The 20,766-nt window shown below is 47.3% G+C and overlaps 1 protein-coding gene across 3 annotated transcripts in view; it reads right to left on the bottom strand.

Moving 5' to 3' along the window:
* The window catches only part of SLC39A14 (solute carrier family 39 member 14), a 46,555-nt gene that overhangs the window by 10,498 nt on the left and 15,291 nt on the right, over positions 1-20,766 (bottom strand). The window contains exons 2-5 of one of the 3 annotated variants that reach the window (XM_041766500.1): positions 9,429-9,523; positions 4,184-4,461; positions 1,817-2,003; positions 864-1,033 (exon numbers count right to left, since the gene is read on the bottom strand). In XM_041766500.1, the coding sequence (XP_041622434.1) occupies positions 864-1,033; positions 1,817-2,003; positions 4,184-4,461; positions 9,429-9,465 (672 nt within the window). In that variant the 5' untranslated portion in view covers positions 9,466-9,523. The remainder of the gene's footprint in view (positions 1-863; positions 1,034-1,816; positions 2,004-4,183; positions 4,462-9,428; positions 9,524-20,766) is intronic. The other 2 variants (XM_041766501.1, XM_041766502.1) reach the window with 2 other exon arrangements.

The raw sequence follows: 20,766 nt of genomic DNA, 5'->3' as shown, positions 1-20,766 counted from the left end.
CCTATTCCCAAAGGCGGCCCACAGAGTCACCCCGACCACATGGGCACAGCCTTGCCAGAGCTGACAACGTGGGCAGACCATCAACTTGGGTCATCTTCTTTTTTTTTTAGCTCCTCACTGGTCACAATTAAAAAGCAAAATTAACAAATATTACAAAACAGTCAAGTAAGGGCACCAGGAAGTCAGTCCTATCCCAGGAAAAAGTCAAGATGCAAGGTATAAAGGACTGAGAGCCTCTTTTCTTTGTCTCAGAATTTTAATTTTGTTTTGTTAAATAAAGTTTTGGTTCTGTTTGGCTCTCTATGCTCTGAATTGTGGCCTACTTGGAATAAAAAAAAAAAAAAAAAAAAGGATCACTTGCTTTTGAAGCCAATTTTATCGATCAGTTTGTAGCGTCTTTTCCTTCCATCTCTTTCCATATGGGGGATCTCTGGGTGGCTACACCGGAGTACAGCCAGGGCCTCTACTTAGAGCAGAGAAGGCACAAAGGACCAGGGCTCAGACAGTGACCACCAGCTGCAGCGCTCCTTCTGAGCCCTGCAAACCGGGTTTCAGAGAGGCAGCGACCAGGGAAAGGAGACGGAGAGATCTCGGACAGGGAGGGCAAATTCGGAGTGCCTTGCATCTGACATCACCTGAAGAGGCCACAGGCCAACCTGGGTGCCCCAGGAGCAAGAAGAAGGCCCTTGAGATCCAGAGTTTGAAGACATATTGGTGTCCCTTGATATGAAGGAGAAGTGAATTTTCCAGGTGGTAGCTGCCAGGTGCCTCAGGACAAGGGGGTGGGACAGGGCCATGAAGCAGGGCGGCGCAGTGGCCAGCCCCCAGGGAGAGAGGACGCACAAATTTCTGTTCTACTGCACCTCTGGGATGAGCTGGAAGAGCGCGTTAGAGAACAGCGTTCCAATGGACAGGGCGATGAAGTATGTGAGCACACGGCTGAAAAATGCTTTCTCCGTGCACGGCAGGACGAGGACTCCCAGGAGAGAGGCCAGGTTAATCAGTGAAACACTGAGGAAGCCAAAGCCCCACACTGCGGAGGAACAAGAACAGACGGGGGCCTCTGTTACTGAGGGTGGGGGTGTTCCTGCTGCCTGGGGAGGCCCGTTCTCAGTTCAGCTACGAGCGGGGCAGACAGAGAACACCAACCCATCAGCACGTGTTTGTTGAGTCCATCTCTGGCGGGATGCTGTGGGGAAGCCTACCAACAGCACAGCAGAGTCGCTATCAAAAGCAGCTTACCTGTCAGATGGGAGAGGCAGGTGAAAACAACAGGAAAAGTTTAAAAACCGGGAGGGAAATGATGACAGCAGGAAACAATGAGCACAAGGCAGGCAGCACGTGCTAGGCACCAAGGGGTGGGCCGCGGGCACCAGCGAGGCAGGATTTCAGGGCGATGCAGGCCCGTGAAGTCACACAAGCTCATGGCCACGGTGAGTCCGCTGTGGCTGGAGCAGAGGTACTGGGCAGGGCGAGGGAAGGGAGGTGGGGGCCAAGGGCAGCCAAACTGAAAAACGGAGGCATTAGTCCCTTGTAGTTACAAAAATGAAAAAGTGGCCAAGGAAAGCATCATCCACAGGCTGGTCCAAAAGGCCAGCACTGAACGTTCAACAGCCACACCACCGGGTCCAAACAATATGCCAGGGCATCTTGTGAGCGCGGGAGACGCCAGTGTAGTCATTCCTCTAATCCACTCCCCCAGTGTGGACGAGCTGCTCACTGGTCAGATCTGCCGCGAGCGGCACCGTCCATTAGCCCGGCAGTCCACGCGAAGACCTGCACGGCCCCCGGCCCCTGCCTTCTTGCCCCAGCTCACCTTCAATCGCACTTGGCTTCCCCTCTTCTATCTGCTCATCCTCCTCGTTTTCCTGGTTCTCAGAGGAGCAGGCTCGGGAATCCAGCTGCTGGAGGATGGTGGGACAGAACTCCTGGAACTCGTTCCTTCCGATCCGTGACTGGTTGCTCAAGTTGTGGGCAGCAAAGAGGTCTCCAGAGCTAAAGCACTGAGGCAAAGGGGAGAGAAGCAGGAAGCCTCTCAGGATCCAAAGTCATACGTCGCCCCTTGTCGCCACGGACTTGGCCTTGCAAGCATGGAAAACAAAGATGGGACCTGTCCCAATCCTGGGGAGTCTGCAGACTCATCTCACGGGAGGAGAGCAAGGTAGTCCCTAAACTTGGAAAACTTAGAAGTATAATCTCAGGCATCAGTCACCCAGTGAAAGTCACACACCTGACACACACGCACTAGAACATGGCTGCCCACGAGGTCTGGGAACAGCTGGTTTCTAATCTTTGTGAGCAGGGTGTGTTTTTTGGAAAACATGATTCTATTTGCATACCTGAAGATATAGCTTCATCCAGATACCAAATCTGCCCGCACATCACAACAGCCTGAGTAGCTATTGTATCAAAGTGCCTATTTGAGAGACTTCTCCAGAGCTACTGAGCTCCGGCATCTAAGGAGGTCTCCATGACCATATACGTAGTGTTAACCCCAGCCTGAAGAATGTGTTGACAGTGATTAGGGAAAGAAGGAAGGAAAAAATAAAGATTCACTCTACCGTGGAGCAGGCAAGGGCTGGTACAGGACATGAACACTCAGTCCCCTTAGGAGGCGGTTAGGGAATGGTTCTCACATACCGTTCTCATGAAACACTGCAGTTTTACTTCTAATTATACTTTATATACTTACACATCAGTCTTTATCTATCTGAGGTGGTTTAATACGGGTCAGTCTCTAACAGCCCTCTGGATGTGCTGACAAGTGAGAGCTTCTGGGCCCACAGAGCAGAGGGCTGGACTCTAGTGACCTCAAGACACTGTTGCCAGCCAGGAGGGCCTCTGGGGTCAGTCTGCAGGAGCCTATGCGGGCAGCCTCCTCCCCAACTCTGACATTACCTCCAGCCTGTGGTTCTGTGTCCAGGCTACCTGGTCCCTTACCTCTACAAAAAGTTGTCCTTCAAGATGAAGTCCCTGGACACCTAACCCACGGACCTTCCTTGATTACCATAGCACACACACCCCCCACTCCCTCTCTCGTTTCTGAGCCCTATGAAGAGTGTCCAACTCACAGCATCTAACTTATTTATTTATTACAGAGAAAGAGAAAGAGAGTGAGAGAGAGAGAGAGAGAGAGAGAGAGAGAGAGAGGCAGAAACACAGGCAGAGGGAGAAGCAGGCTCCATGCAGGGAGCCCGACGTGGGACTCGATCCCAGGACTCTAGGATCATGCCCTGGGCCGAAGGCAGGCGCTAAACCGCCGAGCCATCCAGGGATCCCCTAACACTCCATTTTAAAAAAAAGATTTATTTATTCATTTTGAGAGAGCACGAGAATGAGAGTGAGCGAGCACGGGGGAGGGGCAGGGAGAGGGAGAATCTCAAGTAGACTTCCTGCCAAGCGTGGAGCCCAAAGTTGGACTCAATCCCACAACCCCTCCCATGACCCCAAGATCATGACCTGAGCAAAGTCAAGAGATAGATGCTCAACTAACTGAGCCACCCAGATGCCCCTAATACTTCAGTTTATTATCAGATAACTTTGTCCTCAGCTGGTTAAGCTCTCCATCTTGACAGCAAACTCTTCGACATGACTCATTTTTCTCTATTTCTCGCAGCACTCAACCCCGGTAACAGAGCAGATATATAAAGACACTGCTGGCTGACTTACATTTGGCTGCCACAAATAGCCTCAGACTATGATTAGCCAAGATGACATGGAAGAAAGAACAAAGAACAAGAAGCCAAGCTTGCGTCTTAGTCCTGAGCTGTCCAGGAACTCACTGTGGGACCCCTGGAATTCCCTTCTAAATAATGAAGACCTTCCGCCTTCTGTTGGAGGTACTGTGAGGCTCCCCTGCAACTGCAGAGAGGCCTTGTAGAGCATAAACCCTGTGAAAAATGCTCAGCTTGCTGGCGGGGCCAGGTGATCCCACTGCAGCTGTGAGGAAGCAGGTGGAGGACTGAGGAGCCTCACTGGCTGCTTCCTCCGGTAAGGGCTCCAAAACAGCCACGTGGAAGGACAGGAGGTGCTGCTGGGGACCCAGACTAAAAGGGAAGAGCTGGCCCCTCTGCTCTGCCATCAAGGCTCGTCTGTCCCAAGCTGCTTGGGCTACTCATGCCTGATGGGACTGTGACCCCCCACCCCGAGGGTAGACAGTGCTCAGCAGACCTGACAGCCTTACCGTTGAGAGGTTCCTCTGTCCATGCAGGGTGTGGGTGACATTGTCCCGGCCTACCCCCACATCCAGGTGGTTGAGAAGGGCCTTCAGCTGCTGCAGAGTGAGGCTGTCACCCTCCCCATAGCGATGCAGGAGGTCTTGCAGGAAAGAGACTGCACTGATGGTTGGCGTCCCCGTGGACAAAGCGTGAGCTTCAGGAACAGCACTCCATAAACTGAGCAGGATCAGCTGGAAGCAGTTAAAGGCCTGTGGGTGTAGCAGCTTCATGGTGACAAAAAAGCCTGCAAGAAGGAGAGGCAGGTGAGTGAGAGGCTCCAGAAACCCATCCTCTCCTCTCACTTCCCCACCAGATGCACCAGACCCGGCAGCCTCAGCTCCACACAGCCTTCTCTCCCCTCTGACTCTTCACCCTTCTCTAAAACCTCTGCCAAACTTTTGAGAAAAAGCATAAAATAAAAAAATGAAAGGACAAATCAACAGGTTTTTTTGTTTGTTTTATTTTTTATTTATTTATGATAGTCACAGAGAGATAGAGAGAGAGGCAGAGACACAGGCAGAGGGAGAAGCAGGCTCCATGCACCGGGAGCCCGATGTGGGATTCGATCCCGGGTCTCCAGGATCGCGCCCTGGGCCAAAGGCAGGCGCCAAACCGCTGCGCCACCCAGGGATCCCCCAAATCAACAGGTTTGACTAAATTTAAAAATTAAAACTGTGATTATGCTATAAAAATTATCTTTTTAGAGATACTTAAATCACAGATTAAATGATATCTGGAATTTGCTTCAAAATAACAAAGGAGGGGGTATTTGCACTAAGAGCATAGATGAAACAAGACTCGGCATGAGTTAATAACTCATGAAACTGCTTGATGAGTGAATGGGAATTTATTATATCCATCCCCCCCCTTTTTTTTAAAGTAAGCTCTACACTCAATGTGGGACTCAAACTCCCCAAGATCGAGAGTTGCATGCTCTGCTAACTGAGCCAGCCAGGCACCCCTATACTATTATTACACTTTTGTACATTGGAAATGCTCCAAAATAAAAAGTTGCCTTAAAAAGAAAACACACAAAAAAACTACAACTAAAAGGGAGGGGGGGAGTACACCAAACATGATGGGTTTATTTCTATACCACCTAAATTAGAGAATAAAAATGAAAGAATACTCTCTGGTTTGTTAGGAATACACACTTAAGGGGGCAAGAGAATGGGCGAAACAGGTGAAGGGGATTAAGAGGGTGCCAACTTCCAGCTATAAATTAAGACAGGGGGATGAAAAGTACAGCATGACAGGCACATGATGTGATGAGCACTAGGTGTTATACTATATGTTGGCAAAAATTGAATTTAAATAAAAATAAAGTAGTAATAGAAACCTCTTAAAAAAAAGTACAGCAAGGGGAACATAGTCAACGCTACTATAATAAGTTGGTGTGGTGACAGGTGGTGAATACACTTATCGTGCTGAGCACCGTGTAACATAGATAAACGTCAAATCACTATGGTCCACACCTGAAACTACTAGATTGTATGTCAACTATACTTCAATTAAAAAAAATACAAACTTAAAATATCGAGACTTGAAAAGTTATAGGACAATAAACGGGCTCCCTGCTCATCCCTTTCCCTCTCCCTCTGCTCCTCCCCCTGTTGGTGCTCTCTCTTGCTTGCTCACGCTCTCCCTCAAATAAATTTTTAAAAAGCCTATAAAATTGATACTAATAAAGCAATCCAAAAATAAAAAGGTTATAGGCAGAAAGTTATGGTCAGGTGAATTATATCAATTCATCCAATAGTATGGAGTTTAATGTTAAGCAAAGAAACAGAACGATCATGTAAGAGGCTGTGAGAAGGAAGAGGGAAATACAGGCCTGAGAGATAGCAGGGGTGATGATGATTTTCTTTCGTTAATCATTTCCCTCAGTATAGTTATAATTTAATTAGGGAAATAAACACCAGGTGGGGAAAACGAGCCTCCTATTTAATCTAGGCCCAGGAACCCAATCACTGCAGGGGTTTCCATGCCTCCCAGGCTTCCGGGGCCTGGGCACGCCTCACAGTGGATCACTCCACCTCCAGGCCATTGCTGGTGACATTGGAGCCAGAGCAGAGTGCTTAAGAACAGGTTTGTTTGCACCCTGGTTCTGTCGCTTACAAGTGGTGCAATGTTGGCCGATAAATTTAACCAGAGTCAACATTCTGGAATCAGAGCAGTGATGCAGGAACACCCATCTGGCTCAGTCGATGATGGAGCCTACCACTCTTGATCTAGGGCCCCATATTTGGTGGCTAGATTACCTAACAAAACAAAATCTTAAAAAAAAAAAAAAAAAAAGTAGTAATGCAGCTTACCCTGGCCTTTAGTGTCAGAAAACCTGGTCTGAATTTCTGTGCCACTGTGCTGGCCAGATTAAGTGGCCTTGGGCAAGTTACTTGGGCTCTCTACTTCAGTTTTCTCTTCTATAAAATGGGTACATACCACACTGGATTATTGTGAAAATTTAATGACATGAGCTACGGCAAGTCACCAAGGGCCTGACCTATAGAAAGCACTCAATCAAATGTTATAATTTTTTTTAAGGGATTTTTTTTTTTTATTCATGGCCTAGTTCTTTTTTTTTTATTCTTTTTTAAAAAGATTTTATTTATTTATTCATGATAGACATAGGCAGAGACACAGGCAGAGAGAGAAGCAGGCTCCATGCTGGGAGCCTGATGCGGGACTCGATCCCAGGACTCCATGATCACGCCCTGGGCCCAACGCAGGTGCTGAACCACTGAGCCACCCAGGGATCTCCTCAAATGTTATAATTTGATTATAATCAGCAGAGTTCCTCCACTTTGACTCCCATCCCAGGTCCTGAGCTACGCCTAGAACTATCAGGAATACCCCTGTGGCTAACTTTACTCCAGGCCCATAGAACACACATCACACAATTCTCCCAGGGGACATTCCAGGCTTTAGCTTCCACACATGGGACATGCACAGATCTGGAAAATCTCACCCTTCAGTGGAATGTCCTTTGAGTTACACAAAAGAGTGGATTAGCCATCAGAACAAACGGCGGTTTTGTAAAGTGTTACTTTGAGGTTAACAACTCTCAAATCTACAGAGAACCAGAAGTTCATACAGTGAGCAGGTGGGATCTTAGGCCAAAATGGCTAAAATCCAATGTACAAAGCAAATGGTTCTCTACTTGAACACCCTGTCATCTGTCTGAGACAGGTGTTGTACTATCAAAGGAGAGCAGGGCTGTGGATTTAGCAAAGGAGGGCAAAGAGATGATGAGGGCAGCAGCTGGCTTCACCAGCGCCAACCCTGCTAATAAGCACCTGACAGCCACAGATGCCTTGAAAAGAAGTTGGGATGCTTATCTTCATCTAATAGATGAGGAAACCCCGTTTCAGAGATTAGGAAACGTGATCCATGGCCAACAAGTTGAGCAGTGAAGCTAGAAATTAAATTTTTCATCAACTGAAGCCAGGTCTGAATGAAAGTTAAGTCCATGCACTCTGAACCACTTCCCCGCTGTATGGAGACATAAAATACATGCCCTGGCTCCCCGAGGAGGCCTGAAACATCATCTCGCAGGTCTCCTAGGCAGGGCTTCCCAATCTCTTTAAAGATTTTTTTTAAAGTAACCTCTACATCCAACGTAGGGCTCGACCTTACAACTCCAAGATCAAGAGTCGGCACATGCTACTGCCTGAACCAGCCAAGCACCCCAGCTCTTCCCAATTTCTACCACCCTCAGCAAGCACCCCAAATCCAGGCATAACGTATGCTGAAGACCTGCGCAAGAGACCCCCTAGGTACACCTTAGAGGCCAGGCAGTGTTACGGGTACCTTCCTAATAAACAACGGTTCCCACTTCAGTTACATTTCTCACATTTATCTGCAGCAACCTCAAAACAAACACAAAATCACTTCAAGTGTGAGACACCCCACAGAACTTTAGCAGCTTTACCTGGATTGCCATTCATTTCAAAGTCAGCATTTACAAAACATTTGCTCTTTGCCAACTCCCTGGCCAGCTGGCACAGGTCCCCAAGTGCATGAGTAGGTTCAGTGAGTGGGACCTACTGCCTGACCCAACACTCACGACACAACCCACCCCTCAGAACATCTAAAAACAACTGGAGGGCAGGAAGAGGTCCTGGTCCAGAGATCTTGGAGTTGCTAAAAGACACTTCAAATCCAAGTGACCCTGGCCTTTTGGTAGACACAAAAGGGGAGCCTTCTGCTCCAATAGAGATTTTTTTTTTCTTTAGCTCCCAGTTATTCTTTTTTTTTTTTTTTTTAAAGATTTTTAAAATTTGTTTATTCATGAGAATACACGGGCGGGGGGGGGGGGGAGAGGGAGAGAGGCAGAGACAAAGGCAGAGGGAGAAGCAGGCTCCATGCAGGGAGCCCAACGTGGGACTCAACCCTGGGTCTCCAGGATCACCCCCTGGGCTGAAGGCGTAGCTAAACCACTGAGCCACCCGGGCTGCCCGCTCCCAGTTATTCTTAGGGGAGAAAAAAAGTTTATGAAAGATTCTTTGGAGCAAAGAAAGGAGAGAGGAAGAGAACACATAGAGTTCTTGATGCAGATGGATGGTGCTGCTGAGCAGGGGTCATCGTCACCTTGTGGGCCCAGCTGCAGGACAAGCCCAGTCTCTGATGGCTATGGAAATGGGCAGGCCCCTGGGTGGGCCACTCAGGTCTTTCCAGGGAGCCAAGCCAGCTGCGCTCAAGGACACCTTCCAGGAGTCCTAAGAGAAGCGCACAGGGCAGGAAAACAAGCTGGAAAGAGACAAAGGTTTGAAATGTGCTCTTGGCTCAGAGGACCAGGCTCTCCCACTCAAGAGAAGTTGGAGTCTCTCCACTCCTTTGTTCACTTGGCCTGGGTTCAAAGAAGTCAATTATTTTAGTGCCTTTAGGTCTGCCTCCAAGGCGCCAGACCCAGACCTTCTAGGGGGAAGTAAAAAAACCCCAGGGAGAAAGTCAGTGAGAGACGCTTGCTTTCAGACCCTCTGTGAACCTTCAGGTCTCTCTACCATCTTGGGGGCTCCTAACTCCAAATTCCACCTGCCTGCCATCCATCCATCCCTTCACTCGGCTCAGAAGTATCTTATCCTAAACACGGCATTTCTGTGCTGTGGACAGTTTCACTGTTGTATTTACCACACTGTTGGTTTTCTATGCCCACCTCCCCTGTCAGACATGAGCAAACATTGATTTCTCTCTATGGTGATACAGTGGTACCTTTTCCTGATGCCGGATCTTCAAGGCCTCCCAACATCCACTTCCTTCTCTGACTACCAGCTGGCCCACCGTTCTCATTCTCAGATCCCTCTGAGCTGAGGAATGAACAGGGAAGAAAAGAAAAGAAAGCTCCAGAGACAACTGTATCCGAGGCCACTGGCAGGGAAACTAATCCAAGCCATTAGCAGGGAAATGGGTGAAAGATGTTTGTAAGCACACCTACTTGGGCCTATCCTGTGCCCCCTCAAAGGATGGGTTATGTAGGAGTACCACGAATTCTAAAGCTAGAATTCAAGCTGATGTCTTAGCTGCAGATTGAATGGCAGCATTCAGGGCAAGGGCATCTCAACTGGGTTTTTACAAAACGCTTGACTTAAAATTTTACAAAGCACTTGACTTAAAAGGTTGATTGTCCATACCAAAGCAAGCAAGCAAGAATAGCCATGGGGGTTGGAGGGGTAGCGGAGAGCGAGGGGGATGCCACAGTGACAGAAACAATGGCTCCCCAGAACCTTTGGCCCCACCACTGGCTGGCCTCAGTGAATCACCTTAAGCTTTCCTCTCAACTGTCTTCTCCTCCACCTAAAATCCAAAGGATGTCAAAAGAAGTGTCTAGTTCTCTTATGTTCCTCTTGGGGACAGACAGTAGGGGGTCTCTGAGGTACCTGTGACCTCAGCACATCCAGGGCTCCAGGGCTATGAGTGACCCAGCTAACTATGAGGCAATTCCCCCCCCTCTGGGGATTCTTTCCAGGTCAACAGTTCACTTCTGTAGAACAGCTTTTGATAGATTGGTCTTTCTCCAGTAGAACTGTCTCCCCAGGGGAGACTCCTCACTAATGGTTAACTATTGAGGGGTAAACAAATGCAGATGGCCCCAGGGGAGTCAAGGGGGCAACATTCCTGCACCTCTATTAGGAGAGGTATACAAAACCCTGAAACTTGAAGACAAAGACAAAGCTAGGGGGAACAGAGTGGGTGGGGAAGGTCTTGAGGAATCAAGAACACTGGGCATCTGTCTTCAGAACACTGTACATCTGTCTTCCTCATCCATGAAATACCAAAGGAAGTGCTGGCTTTGGCAGGAGAAGGACCACTGGGCCTGAAAGCCAATTTGCAGGGACTCCACTCAACACACTCCTCTCACTGGGTCTGTTTCCTAAGTTCACAAAGAGGAAAAGAAATCTTCAGAGTTTTCTCAATATTAAGAAAGATAAAGTACATTGAAACATTATATGAAAATAAAGACCTGAGTTCAGATGGAGAACTGAAATGGTTTTCACAATTTTCCTTCCCCTAAATCATTAACATTTGAGTAAAACATGAGCAAAACCAAAACAAAACACCAAGAGTAACCAAACAAGAGGGTAGACATAGTCTAATATAGTAGCTTCAAATCCAGAGGCAGGTTAAGAAATCCAAGAGGCACCACCCATGGCCCATCTCTGATGCCTGGCCCAGCCTCACAGCCATTAGCAGGGACAGGGGAGCAGAGCTAGAGTTCTCACCTCCCCCACATCTGCAGAGGCAAACAGTTGCCAATCCCTTTTCCTCTCCAATTAAGGAGTAGTGGGAAAAGCTGCTGGGAAAATAAACAGGTGACACTGAAACAAGAACAATGAGTGACTCTCTTTTGAGGGACAATGGGAGCTCCAAGGCCATAGACTTAACTGGAGAAATGATCCACATCCAGTGGGTATACCTCCCCCTCCAACACCAGTGGGACATACCTCCCAAATCTGTGGGCTGAGCCATGCCACAGGAGCTGCTACTAACACCCAGAATCTGGGACAGATCCATCTGCCCCATCTCATCCCCACATTCCTACTGGTGCAAGGCTCAGTAAACAGGTGAGAAATACGCAGCCCTTAACATTGCTGGTGCTAGAGTAGGGGGCAAGCCAGCCTCAGTGTAGAGTCATGGTCATGTTTTAGAGCTGACAAAGTCCAACAGCACTAGTGTGAACATGATGGAAACATAATGCAAAAGACAAAGACATCAACCCAGAGTAAAACATAACTCCAGAGAAGCAATTCTTCCCAACCGCCTCACACTGCACAATGAATTAAAACATTAATGCAATAAAACCAGAGCTCAAAGATGAAATTACAAAACCAAATGAGATCAAAGAGAATGCAGGCTTCCTAAAAAAAGAACAAAACAACATCACTAAACAATCAATAAATAAATTATAATAAACATAAAACAAAATTCTACCAGTAATTTAAAATAGAAACACTGACAAAAAGAGGGTCCAAGATAACCACAGTAAATGTAGATGGAAAAGACAGATTCAACTCACTGATGTGTCCCAATGGGAGGTGGGGAATGAGGGGTGCTAGTGGCTCAAGTGGGCAGACCTTGCAACTCTTGGTCTTGGGGTTGTAAGTTCAAGCCCCAGTTTGGGTGCAGGGATTATTAAAAAAATGAATCTAAAAACAAAGCAAACAATCAAAAAATGTAATGAGAAGACAGTGATACCAAACATAGGATAACTGGGGTTCCTAAAGTTCCTAAACCCAAGACTGGATTCCAAGGTATGTTCAAAGATAAAGGGCACAAGATTTTCCTGAAACGAAAGAAGCAACAGAACCTGAAGACTGAAATAATAAACTACCTCCCACAACAATCTGAAGCAGAATGCTAAACTTGAAAGATGTTTTCAGGCATCAAAAAGGAACTTTTTCCCCAAAAAAAATTTATTACAGAAATTGTGAAACATATTAAAACTTCTCTGAAGAGGCAGAAAATACAGACTTCCCTCATCTTCCCCAGAGCAACATTCAGTATCAGAAAAAAATGCACCAATGTTTACATCAGTGGGAGAGAAAAGAACCAGAGATATTGTTCCCGGCCAAGATGTCACACAAATCTAGTGAGGACAACAGGCAGAAATTCTCAAGCATGAAAGAAGTCAGAGGCTATAGTCTCCTTCCTAGAGTGTGAAAACAGAAGAATGAAATGCAGCTAATATAGAGAAATAAAGATCTTAGGAAAGCAGATACCATGGTAAAAGTACTGAAGGTAAACATTAAAGTAAAACCCTTAGAAAAATAAACCCTGGGGATTATGGTGACAGTACAGAACCTAAGTGTTATAAAAATGGACAATTTACAAGACGAGACAAAAAGATGAGGACACATTTGAAAAAAAAAAAAAAAAGATGAGGATACGAAAATGTGAAAATGCTAATGTCCTCATCTCTCCTAGCAGTAATAAATACTATCTACAACAGTTATTATAGATATGACTCAGTTTTTGTTTTTAAACCTCTTTTACGAAATAATCTCTTGGTGAAAAAACATATTTCTTTAAAGCTTAATAATTCCCTTAATTTTACTGCTTCCTTTTCTTCTGTTACATTCAGGGAAATTTTAAATACTTCTCTGTAAGATTATTTCTTTCTCTATACGCATTTATCTGTGAGTATGCCTAGAAGATTATCCAGCAGAGTATCTACCTAATAGTAGTGAGGACCATTTGAATGGTGGGATTTGGAGTATTTGGTTTTAGTTTTTTACTTCAACTCACTGATGTGTCCCAATGGGAGGTGGGGATAAGGGCAATACACGTAAACATAGGTGGTTATTTTTATAGTCAAGGAGTTAGGGTGAACTTTCTAAATATGGCATAAAACCTACAATCTATAAAAGCAATGATCAGTACATCTGACTACAAAAACCGCCCCGTGTTCTATAAATTAGTATACTCCCAGTATTCGTGCTCAAACTAATAGTGATACAGTCGTCTGAATGAGAAAACCAGTACCTCACAGCCTGGTCCTCGGGGAAATACCCTACTGGCTCTCTGGAGTTCAAAGAATTTTTGAGAACTACCATCCAGTATGCAGCCCCCCACCCCATTCACCAAAAGAACCATGTCCAAGAAGCCACCCTCCTCTGGGGTGGGCTGAAATCCCCTCCAAGTACAGTGCAAACACAGTGGCTTAAAAGCCAGCCCTCCTCCTCGCCCAAGAGGCCCAGGTCTCAATGGGCCCATTCTTCTGCCCCCTCCAGGCTTCTGCTCTCCTACACACCCTAAAAGGATGTCTTCTCTTCTCCCAGCTCCCACTCCCAGAACCTTAGCCTGGAGCTTTGGCTCAACCAAAGGCCACCCAGAAATCAGGCCTGATTTCTGCAAACAGTGCAGGAGGTCTGCTGGGTGGAGGGGCGGGAGGAGGGTGGTGTTACCTAGGGGCAGTGGCCCATTTACTTTCCCCAGAAAAACCCCTTGTTGCTGGGAGGGGCAGGATAAGAAACTTTATATATATATAAAAAGTGGGGACTCAGAAGCAGGGAACAAAATTAGAACCAGCAGCCTGCTGCTCATTGAGTAATATTTACTGAGCCCCCACTGTGTGTGTGCCTATGGGAGGGAGATTGAGAAAGTCAGAGCCTGGAGTCAGGGCCCAGTGTAGACAGCTGAGGCGGGGTGGGGGGTGGGGTGGGGTGATGCGGCTAGCGGCTTGACTTAGCCACCTGCTGAGCCCTGAGTGAGGGAAATGACAGCCAGGCCCTGAGGGCTGGACCAGTAGGGGAGAGAGGAAGTGCATTTTGCCAGGCTCCTGCATTCAGCTGGAGCCTGGACTTGACAAAGCAGAGAAGTCTTCCAAAACTAACTAAATGAGTCAGGCGGCCTGGGGAGCAGCAGCCAGTAGGGGCTTCCCCACCAGAGGCTAGGTCAAGAGTCACTGCTGTTCTCATCATTCATCCATCACCACTTCCCAGATACTTGGTTGCAAAATTCTGACCTGTTGTCCCTTAAGTCCACTCCTGTTTGTCAGACCACGGGGCCCAACATGTGGCTTAGGAAACACGGTGCTCACATCCACCACTTACGTCACCTGCCTGAAGCAAAACTCCCTAACTTGTTATTCAAAGTCAAATAAATAAGAAAAATGTATGATCTAGCTGCTAAATCATCAGACAACATGACAAGCTGGGCAGACCTGGGTTCAAATCTGAGGCCTGCCACTTATTTACCATGTGCCCCCAGTACAATTAAGCCATGAGACGTCCCACCTCACAGGGGCACGCTGATAAGAAAGAGAGCTTAGTCTGTTCCTTCTCTTTCAACCCCCAAGCTCTCAGGCCAGTCCCTTCACCTACAGCTGACTCCTGCCTAATCTCAGAAGGCAGTTCAGTGCGGGCACCTGGGTGGCTCAGTCGATTAAGCGTCTGACTTCAGCTCAGGTCGTGATCCCAGGGTCCTGGGATTGAGCCCCATGTGGTCTCCCTGCTCAGCACAGAATCTGCTTGTCCCTCTTCCTCTGCTTGTCCTCTCTCTCTCAAATAAATAAATAAAATCTTAAAAGAAAGAAGCTTAGTGCTCTCTTCTTCCAGGAACACTCTTTGGACACTCTTCTCCAACTACCTTAGACTCATCCTCTGGTCTCCCAGGGATCCCTCCCAACAGATTTTTTGCTCCTTGAAGGCCAGGAGGGCCTCCCTTTACTCCTCCCCAGAACACAGTACCTGGACCAGTGCTGGGCACACAAGGAAGGGAAAGCAGAAAATCTGCTGGAAGATGTGAAGTCCAATGCCCCTTCTATTATTTTTTTAAGACTTTATTTATTCATGAGGGGGGGGGGGGCAGAGACATAGGCAGAGGGAAAAGCAGGCTCCCTGAAAGGAGCCCAATGTGAGACTCAATCCCGGAGCCCAATGTGAGACTCAATCCCAGGACCCTGGGATCATGCCCTGAGCTGAAGGCAGAGTCTCAACCACTGGGCCACCCAGGCGTCCCTCCAATATGATGTTTGCCTGCATTGTCCTTACAGCTTGATAAGGAACAGGGAGCTCAGTGCCCCCTTCCAGAGACATTCTGTCTCCCCAACCTGGGGCCTTCAGATATTATCTAAAGTCAGTGGCCAACACCACTTACTACTCTCCTATTCTCTAGACTAAACAATCCCCATTCCTTCAATTTCATTTATATTCATTGAACTAAAAGCTAGCTACATCTACCAGACTTTTAAAAACTGAGCCCAAGAGTTCATTTTTTTCAATAAGTATTCATTGCATACTGGCTTTATACCAGGAATCACACTAGGTACTGAGGATGCCTGGTAGCTGTCCTCAGGGAGTAGGGAAAGCAAATAATTCAGCAACTTACAAGAACGATGATGACAAGGGTCATCATGTTGTTCAGGGTTCAGCCAGGAATTTAAACAGAAAGGGATTTTGTGGAACATACTGAACGGCTTGGAGAATCATGGGAAGAGGTGAAGAAACATACAGCACACTGTAGACTGAGGAGGACTCCCCAGATCACAGGGTAGAGATGGATCACCAAGGAGGAGCTGCCTCTCCTGCCATCAGGTGGTATGGCATCAAGAAGCTCCCTGCTTCAGAACGATGTCGCCCCTGCCATGATCTATACCAGCAAAATGGATGTCCTGGGTTGCATCCTGAGGAAGAGGATATTCACACATTTAAGACTGGATCAAGGGGCACCTGGGTAGCTCAGTGGTTAAGCATCTGCCTTTGGGTCATAATCCTGGGGTCCTGGGATCGAGTCCTGAATTGGGCTCGCCACAGAAAGCCTGCTTCTCCCTCTGCCTATGTCTCTGCCTCTCTCTCTATGACTAAATAAATAAAATCTTTAAAAAAAAAAAAAAAAAAGCAGCCTGGATTGAAGGCAGCTAATCAGTGAATCCAAGTCACAGTTGAATTTTAGTGCAAGTGAGTTTCTGACTCTACTTTTAGTAGGTTCGGAACATAATTATCCAAAGTAGTGTGCTTGAGATAGTGAAAGGAGGCACTGTGAATAAACACATGGCGAGAACACGAGTAAACCAGAGTGGCCTGGGCACGGAGGCCTGGTTGAGTGAGGCGGGGTACAGGATGCTACGGGGAACACGGTGGGGCGATCAAATCTAGCATCAGAAAAGGCCTCCAAAAAGAAACATTATTTTAGCAGAGACATGAGGGCATGTAAAAGTGGGCCAGGTAAGGTCATGGCGGTGGGGGTGAAGTAGAATGTTCTGGAATGTAGCTGCAAAGATGGCACACAGAAGAACTTACAAGTTCAGTAAAACATGTTAAGGTGGCTGGACCTCATTTCCAGTAAAGAGGTGATCAGATTTGTGGTTTTAGTGTACCAGTCTGGTTATGGTCTGGAGAACGGACTTGAGGTGGTCAAGCACTAAAGCTGGGAGACCAAGAGGCGCTCTCGAATATGGGTGGAAGAACACAGCACTCAGTTTGTTCTCAAGAGCAAAGCGTCTTTCTCCTTACTTCAACCCAGCCTGGTGTGCTTCCCCTGCCCCTGCCGGCCTCCTAGTTTTCCAGTAAAAAAGCCAAATGGGCTCCTCTCTAGCAGCTATTAGGAAGGAAGAAGCCACATCATTGTCTTCATAACCAAAAGTATCAGAGTGAGTTCAAAAAGACCAACCTACCTCCTGCCATCATTTCCTAAATCAGGGTCAAACAGGTCTGCACAACTGTCCTGCTGTCACAAGAGCGCCATTTATAAATGCTAACTCCAACTCCCTGCAGCAACACTGCAGGCAAAATTCGCCACCAAGAGCCTCTGCCTACAAGTCTCTTATGCTGTCTTCTTCCCCAAATGGGTAAGAGTGATCTTCTGAGCCTCAGGCTCCCTCTGGGAGGTGAGGTGGGCCCTTACCAGACAGTGAGCCTTTATAAGACCCTGAGCTACACCCAGCAGAGGCACGCTTGGTTTTCCTGATGCAGTGAACCTCTCTCTACCAGGAGCCAGGACCTGGGCAGCTCCACTGCTCTATAGCAAAGACTATCTCTGGGCAGCCCTGGTGGCGCAGAGGTTTAGTGCCGCCTGCAGCCCAGGGCGTGATCCTGGAGACCCTGGATCAAGTCCCACGTCAGGCTCCCTGCATGGAGCCTGCTTCTCCCTCTGCCTGTGTCTCTGCCTCTCTCTCTCTGTGTGTCTCTATGGATAAATAAAATTAAAAATCTTTAAAAAAAAAAAAAAACTATCTCTGCCTTGGGGCCAGCTGCTCCACCCTCCCCTCCTCTTCAATGCTCTTCTGCACACTACCTCCCCCTATAACAGCCCTTCCATCCTTAAGCCGGCTCACGCCCCTGACTCCTCGTCAAAGACTCTGACCATGCCAATCTCCACAGTGAGATGCTGAACTGTGTGATAATTTTTTCTAGAAAACTGGTTCTCAAAGTGTGGCCCCTGGACCAGCATCATCATCATCACCTGGGAACTTGCTGCAAGTGCAAATTCTCGGCTGCACCAAAGCGGATGAGTCAGCAACTCTGGGGTGGGGCCCAGCACTCGATTTCTTCAAAGAGGACAACCCCTTCTTGCCCAGCTCCTGCTCCTGCGTGTGACCAGAGGCCCCAGTAGAGAGGCACAGATTTCTCAGCAGAGTCATAAATGAGCCCTATTTTTATGAAAAAGAGGATTATTGGGGAAAAGAAAGAAAAAACCCCTTATTTCCAAATTGGGGAAAGTGACAGGAAAGGGAGGGACACTGAGTAATTACATCCCTGAATCATATTCCTCCACTTTCCCTCCCACTGTCCCAACTGCCCACATGGCTCATCACTGACCCAAGGTTACTGGCAGTCACCATCTAATTATTGAGGCAAAGGCTTTCCCACATCCTGCTTCCTCACTGCAGGCCTTGCCACGTGACCAGAGAACCCCTCTTCCTATGATTCCTAAAGAGAAACCAGAGTCACCCACAGCTTCATGCTATATCTGCTTATAGACTCCATCTCATTCCCTCCACTCCCCTGCACCATGCCATCCTACCTCATGCTAAAATGCTACCTTCCCAGCACTTTCTTCCACCCCACAGCAAGCTCAGTCCCTCCGCCTAGTTAGGACTAAGAGTCCCTGCAACTAGACCCTAACGCTTGCACCATCACCTACGTTTATTCTCTGGCCTGGACCCTGGGTTCATATCGGGAATGCCCTACCCACACCCCACTTCACCCCTGTACCTCCTGTCTTTGCAACCCACAGGCTAGAAGTCTGATTAACACCTGCTAGAAACACCTGTCAGAAAGTCTGCATGTGTTTCAAGCATTCTCTTCATAAGGGCCTGAAGGGCCTGGATGTGGAGGAGGAAAAAAAAAAAAAGGATGACATGCAGGCAGCAAAGCTCCCCCTCTGACCCACCCTAAATCCTCCTAGCACAGGTCCCACCATTCGGGGAAGCACCCTCACCTTCCTCTGGTTCCTACCACTCCTGTCTCAACTGTGTTCTGTCCTTGAAGGCCAACCGGTTCTAATACTTTCGACTACCTTCCCAGGTTGCTTGTGTAACAGTCCTAGGTTGGTAGAACCTACATAAGCACCTGCTGCATGAATATGTAAATACAAATGCATATATATGCAAATGTACCATCTTGTCTGGAGATTACAGAGATAGGCTTCACTGAAGATGCCCCACTTACAGCCGTGGGGTCAAGGGCAGGAGCAGGTGAGAGTGTATTCCCAAAGCCCACTTCAAAGGGGCAAAGGAAAGCATGAGGATCTGACCCTTTGCCCTCCGGATTGTCCCTTCTCTGCCAGAGCTCTACAGAGGCTGTCAAGAGCACACAGATGGATTCCAGAGCAAAGGAAACCAGGTTTCTGGCTCTTATCACAAGATACAGAACAGCACCAACAAAAGACCCACATGGGCAAAGTTCCCCTTCTGTAGGTTAAAACATCCCAAAGACTGTGGGTACAGCAGCAGTCTGGACAATCCATTGCAGAAGTGACTTCCCTAAAAACACAACTATTTATGCATGCATCTCCACTTTCCCTTCCACTTCCCCACTTCCTATAAACTGCTTGCCTATTAAAAAGGGATCAACATTCTGACCAGACTTAGAGGCTTAACCTCTCCAACCAACCCTAACCCAAACCCCAATCTTGAGGGGCAACTGGATTACCCCCTGGAAAGTGTTTCTGATTTTGGCTTGCAACTCAGGTGAGCTGTAGTTTGGGTGACTTTCCACCCAAAACAGAGAGGGGGGAAGAAAAGAATGATTCGAGGGCAGCACTACTCACAATAACAAAAACCTTGGAGGCAACCCCCAAAACCCATCAGCAAGAGTAGATGAATAAATGAACCAATTCTCACAACAGAATAGTATACAACAAAAGTGAAATCACCCACAGTGGCATTAACATCAAGTGTATATTACAAGACGTTAATAACAACTGCCTTGTGAATGCCACTCACTGTTTCAGGCTTCTTCTCCAGGAAGGTTGGGAAGGACTGTCTGAATCAAGATACTACAAATGAGGCACCTGGGTGGCTCAGGGGTAGAGCGCCTGCTCAGGGTGTGATACTGGGGTCCTGGGATCAAGTTCCGCATCGGTTCCCCGGAGAGAGCCTGCTTCTCCCTCCGCCTGTGTCTCTGCCTCCCTCTCTGTGTTTCTCATGAGTAAATAAATAAAATCTTAAAGGAAAAAAAAAAAAAAGAAAGAAAACACTACACTATAAACTCCCCAAGGACAAGAGCCCATTCTGGTTCCTTGAAAGCTGATGGAGCATAGGGAATGTGAGTGGAGGGGATATTGAAATGAAATGAAACCTCTTAACCAGCCTTCCAGATTCCACTGGGCACCTACCCCCGTACTGTCAGTCCTTTCTCTCCCTTTTTAAACTATAACACACATATAAAGTGCCCAAATCTTAAGTGTACAGCTCAATGAAAGAAGTCATCCTTTTAAGTATAATTCTGATCACAGGACGTTCTTTACTCTAAACCCTCTGATGGCTTTCCAGTACAAGTGGAATAAAACCTAGACTCCTTTCCCTGGTCTGAAAGTCACTGTGTCATCTGGTTCTTGCCAACCCCACTTACATTTTTGAGCCCTCTCACTCACTAGGATTTAGCCACTCTGGCCTTCTTTCTTTCTTTCTTTCTTTTTTTTTTAAGATTTATTTATTTACTTATTCATAGAGACAGAGAGGCAGAGACATAGGCAGAGGGAGAAGCAGGCTCCACGCACTGGGAGCCCGACGTGGGATTCGATCCCGGATCTCCAGGATCGAGCCCTGGGCCAAAGGCAGGCGCCAAGCGGCTGCGCCACCCAGGGATCCCTCTGGCCTTCTTTCTATCCTTTTAATGTGTTATATGCATTCTGACCTCAGGGCCTTTGCATTTGTTGTTCCCTCTGCTTAGAGTGCTTTTTCAAATGTCACCTCTACAAAGGTGGATGGTCACATGGTTCATTAAAAATAAAAAGAGCCCACTTCCAGTCATTCAGAATTTCAACACACTTATTTTTTTTTTAAGATTTTATTTATTTATTCATGAGAGACAGAGAAAGAGGCAGAGACAGAGGGAGAAGCCGACTCCCTGCAGGGAACCTGATGCAGGACTCGATCCCAGGACCCCAG

Source organism: Vulpes lagopus, chromosome 8 (genome assembly GCF_018345385.1).
Source record: "Vulpes lagopus strain Blue_001 chromosome 8, ASM1834538v1, whole genome shotgun sequence".
In the NCBI taxonomy this organism is placed as follows: Eukaryota; Metazoa; Chordata; class Mammalia; order Carnivora; family Canidae; genus Vulpes; species Vulpes lagopus.
Note: the sequence above shows the minus strand (reverse complement) of the source record. Positions and strands in the feature narration are given on the sequence as shown.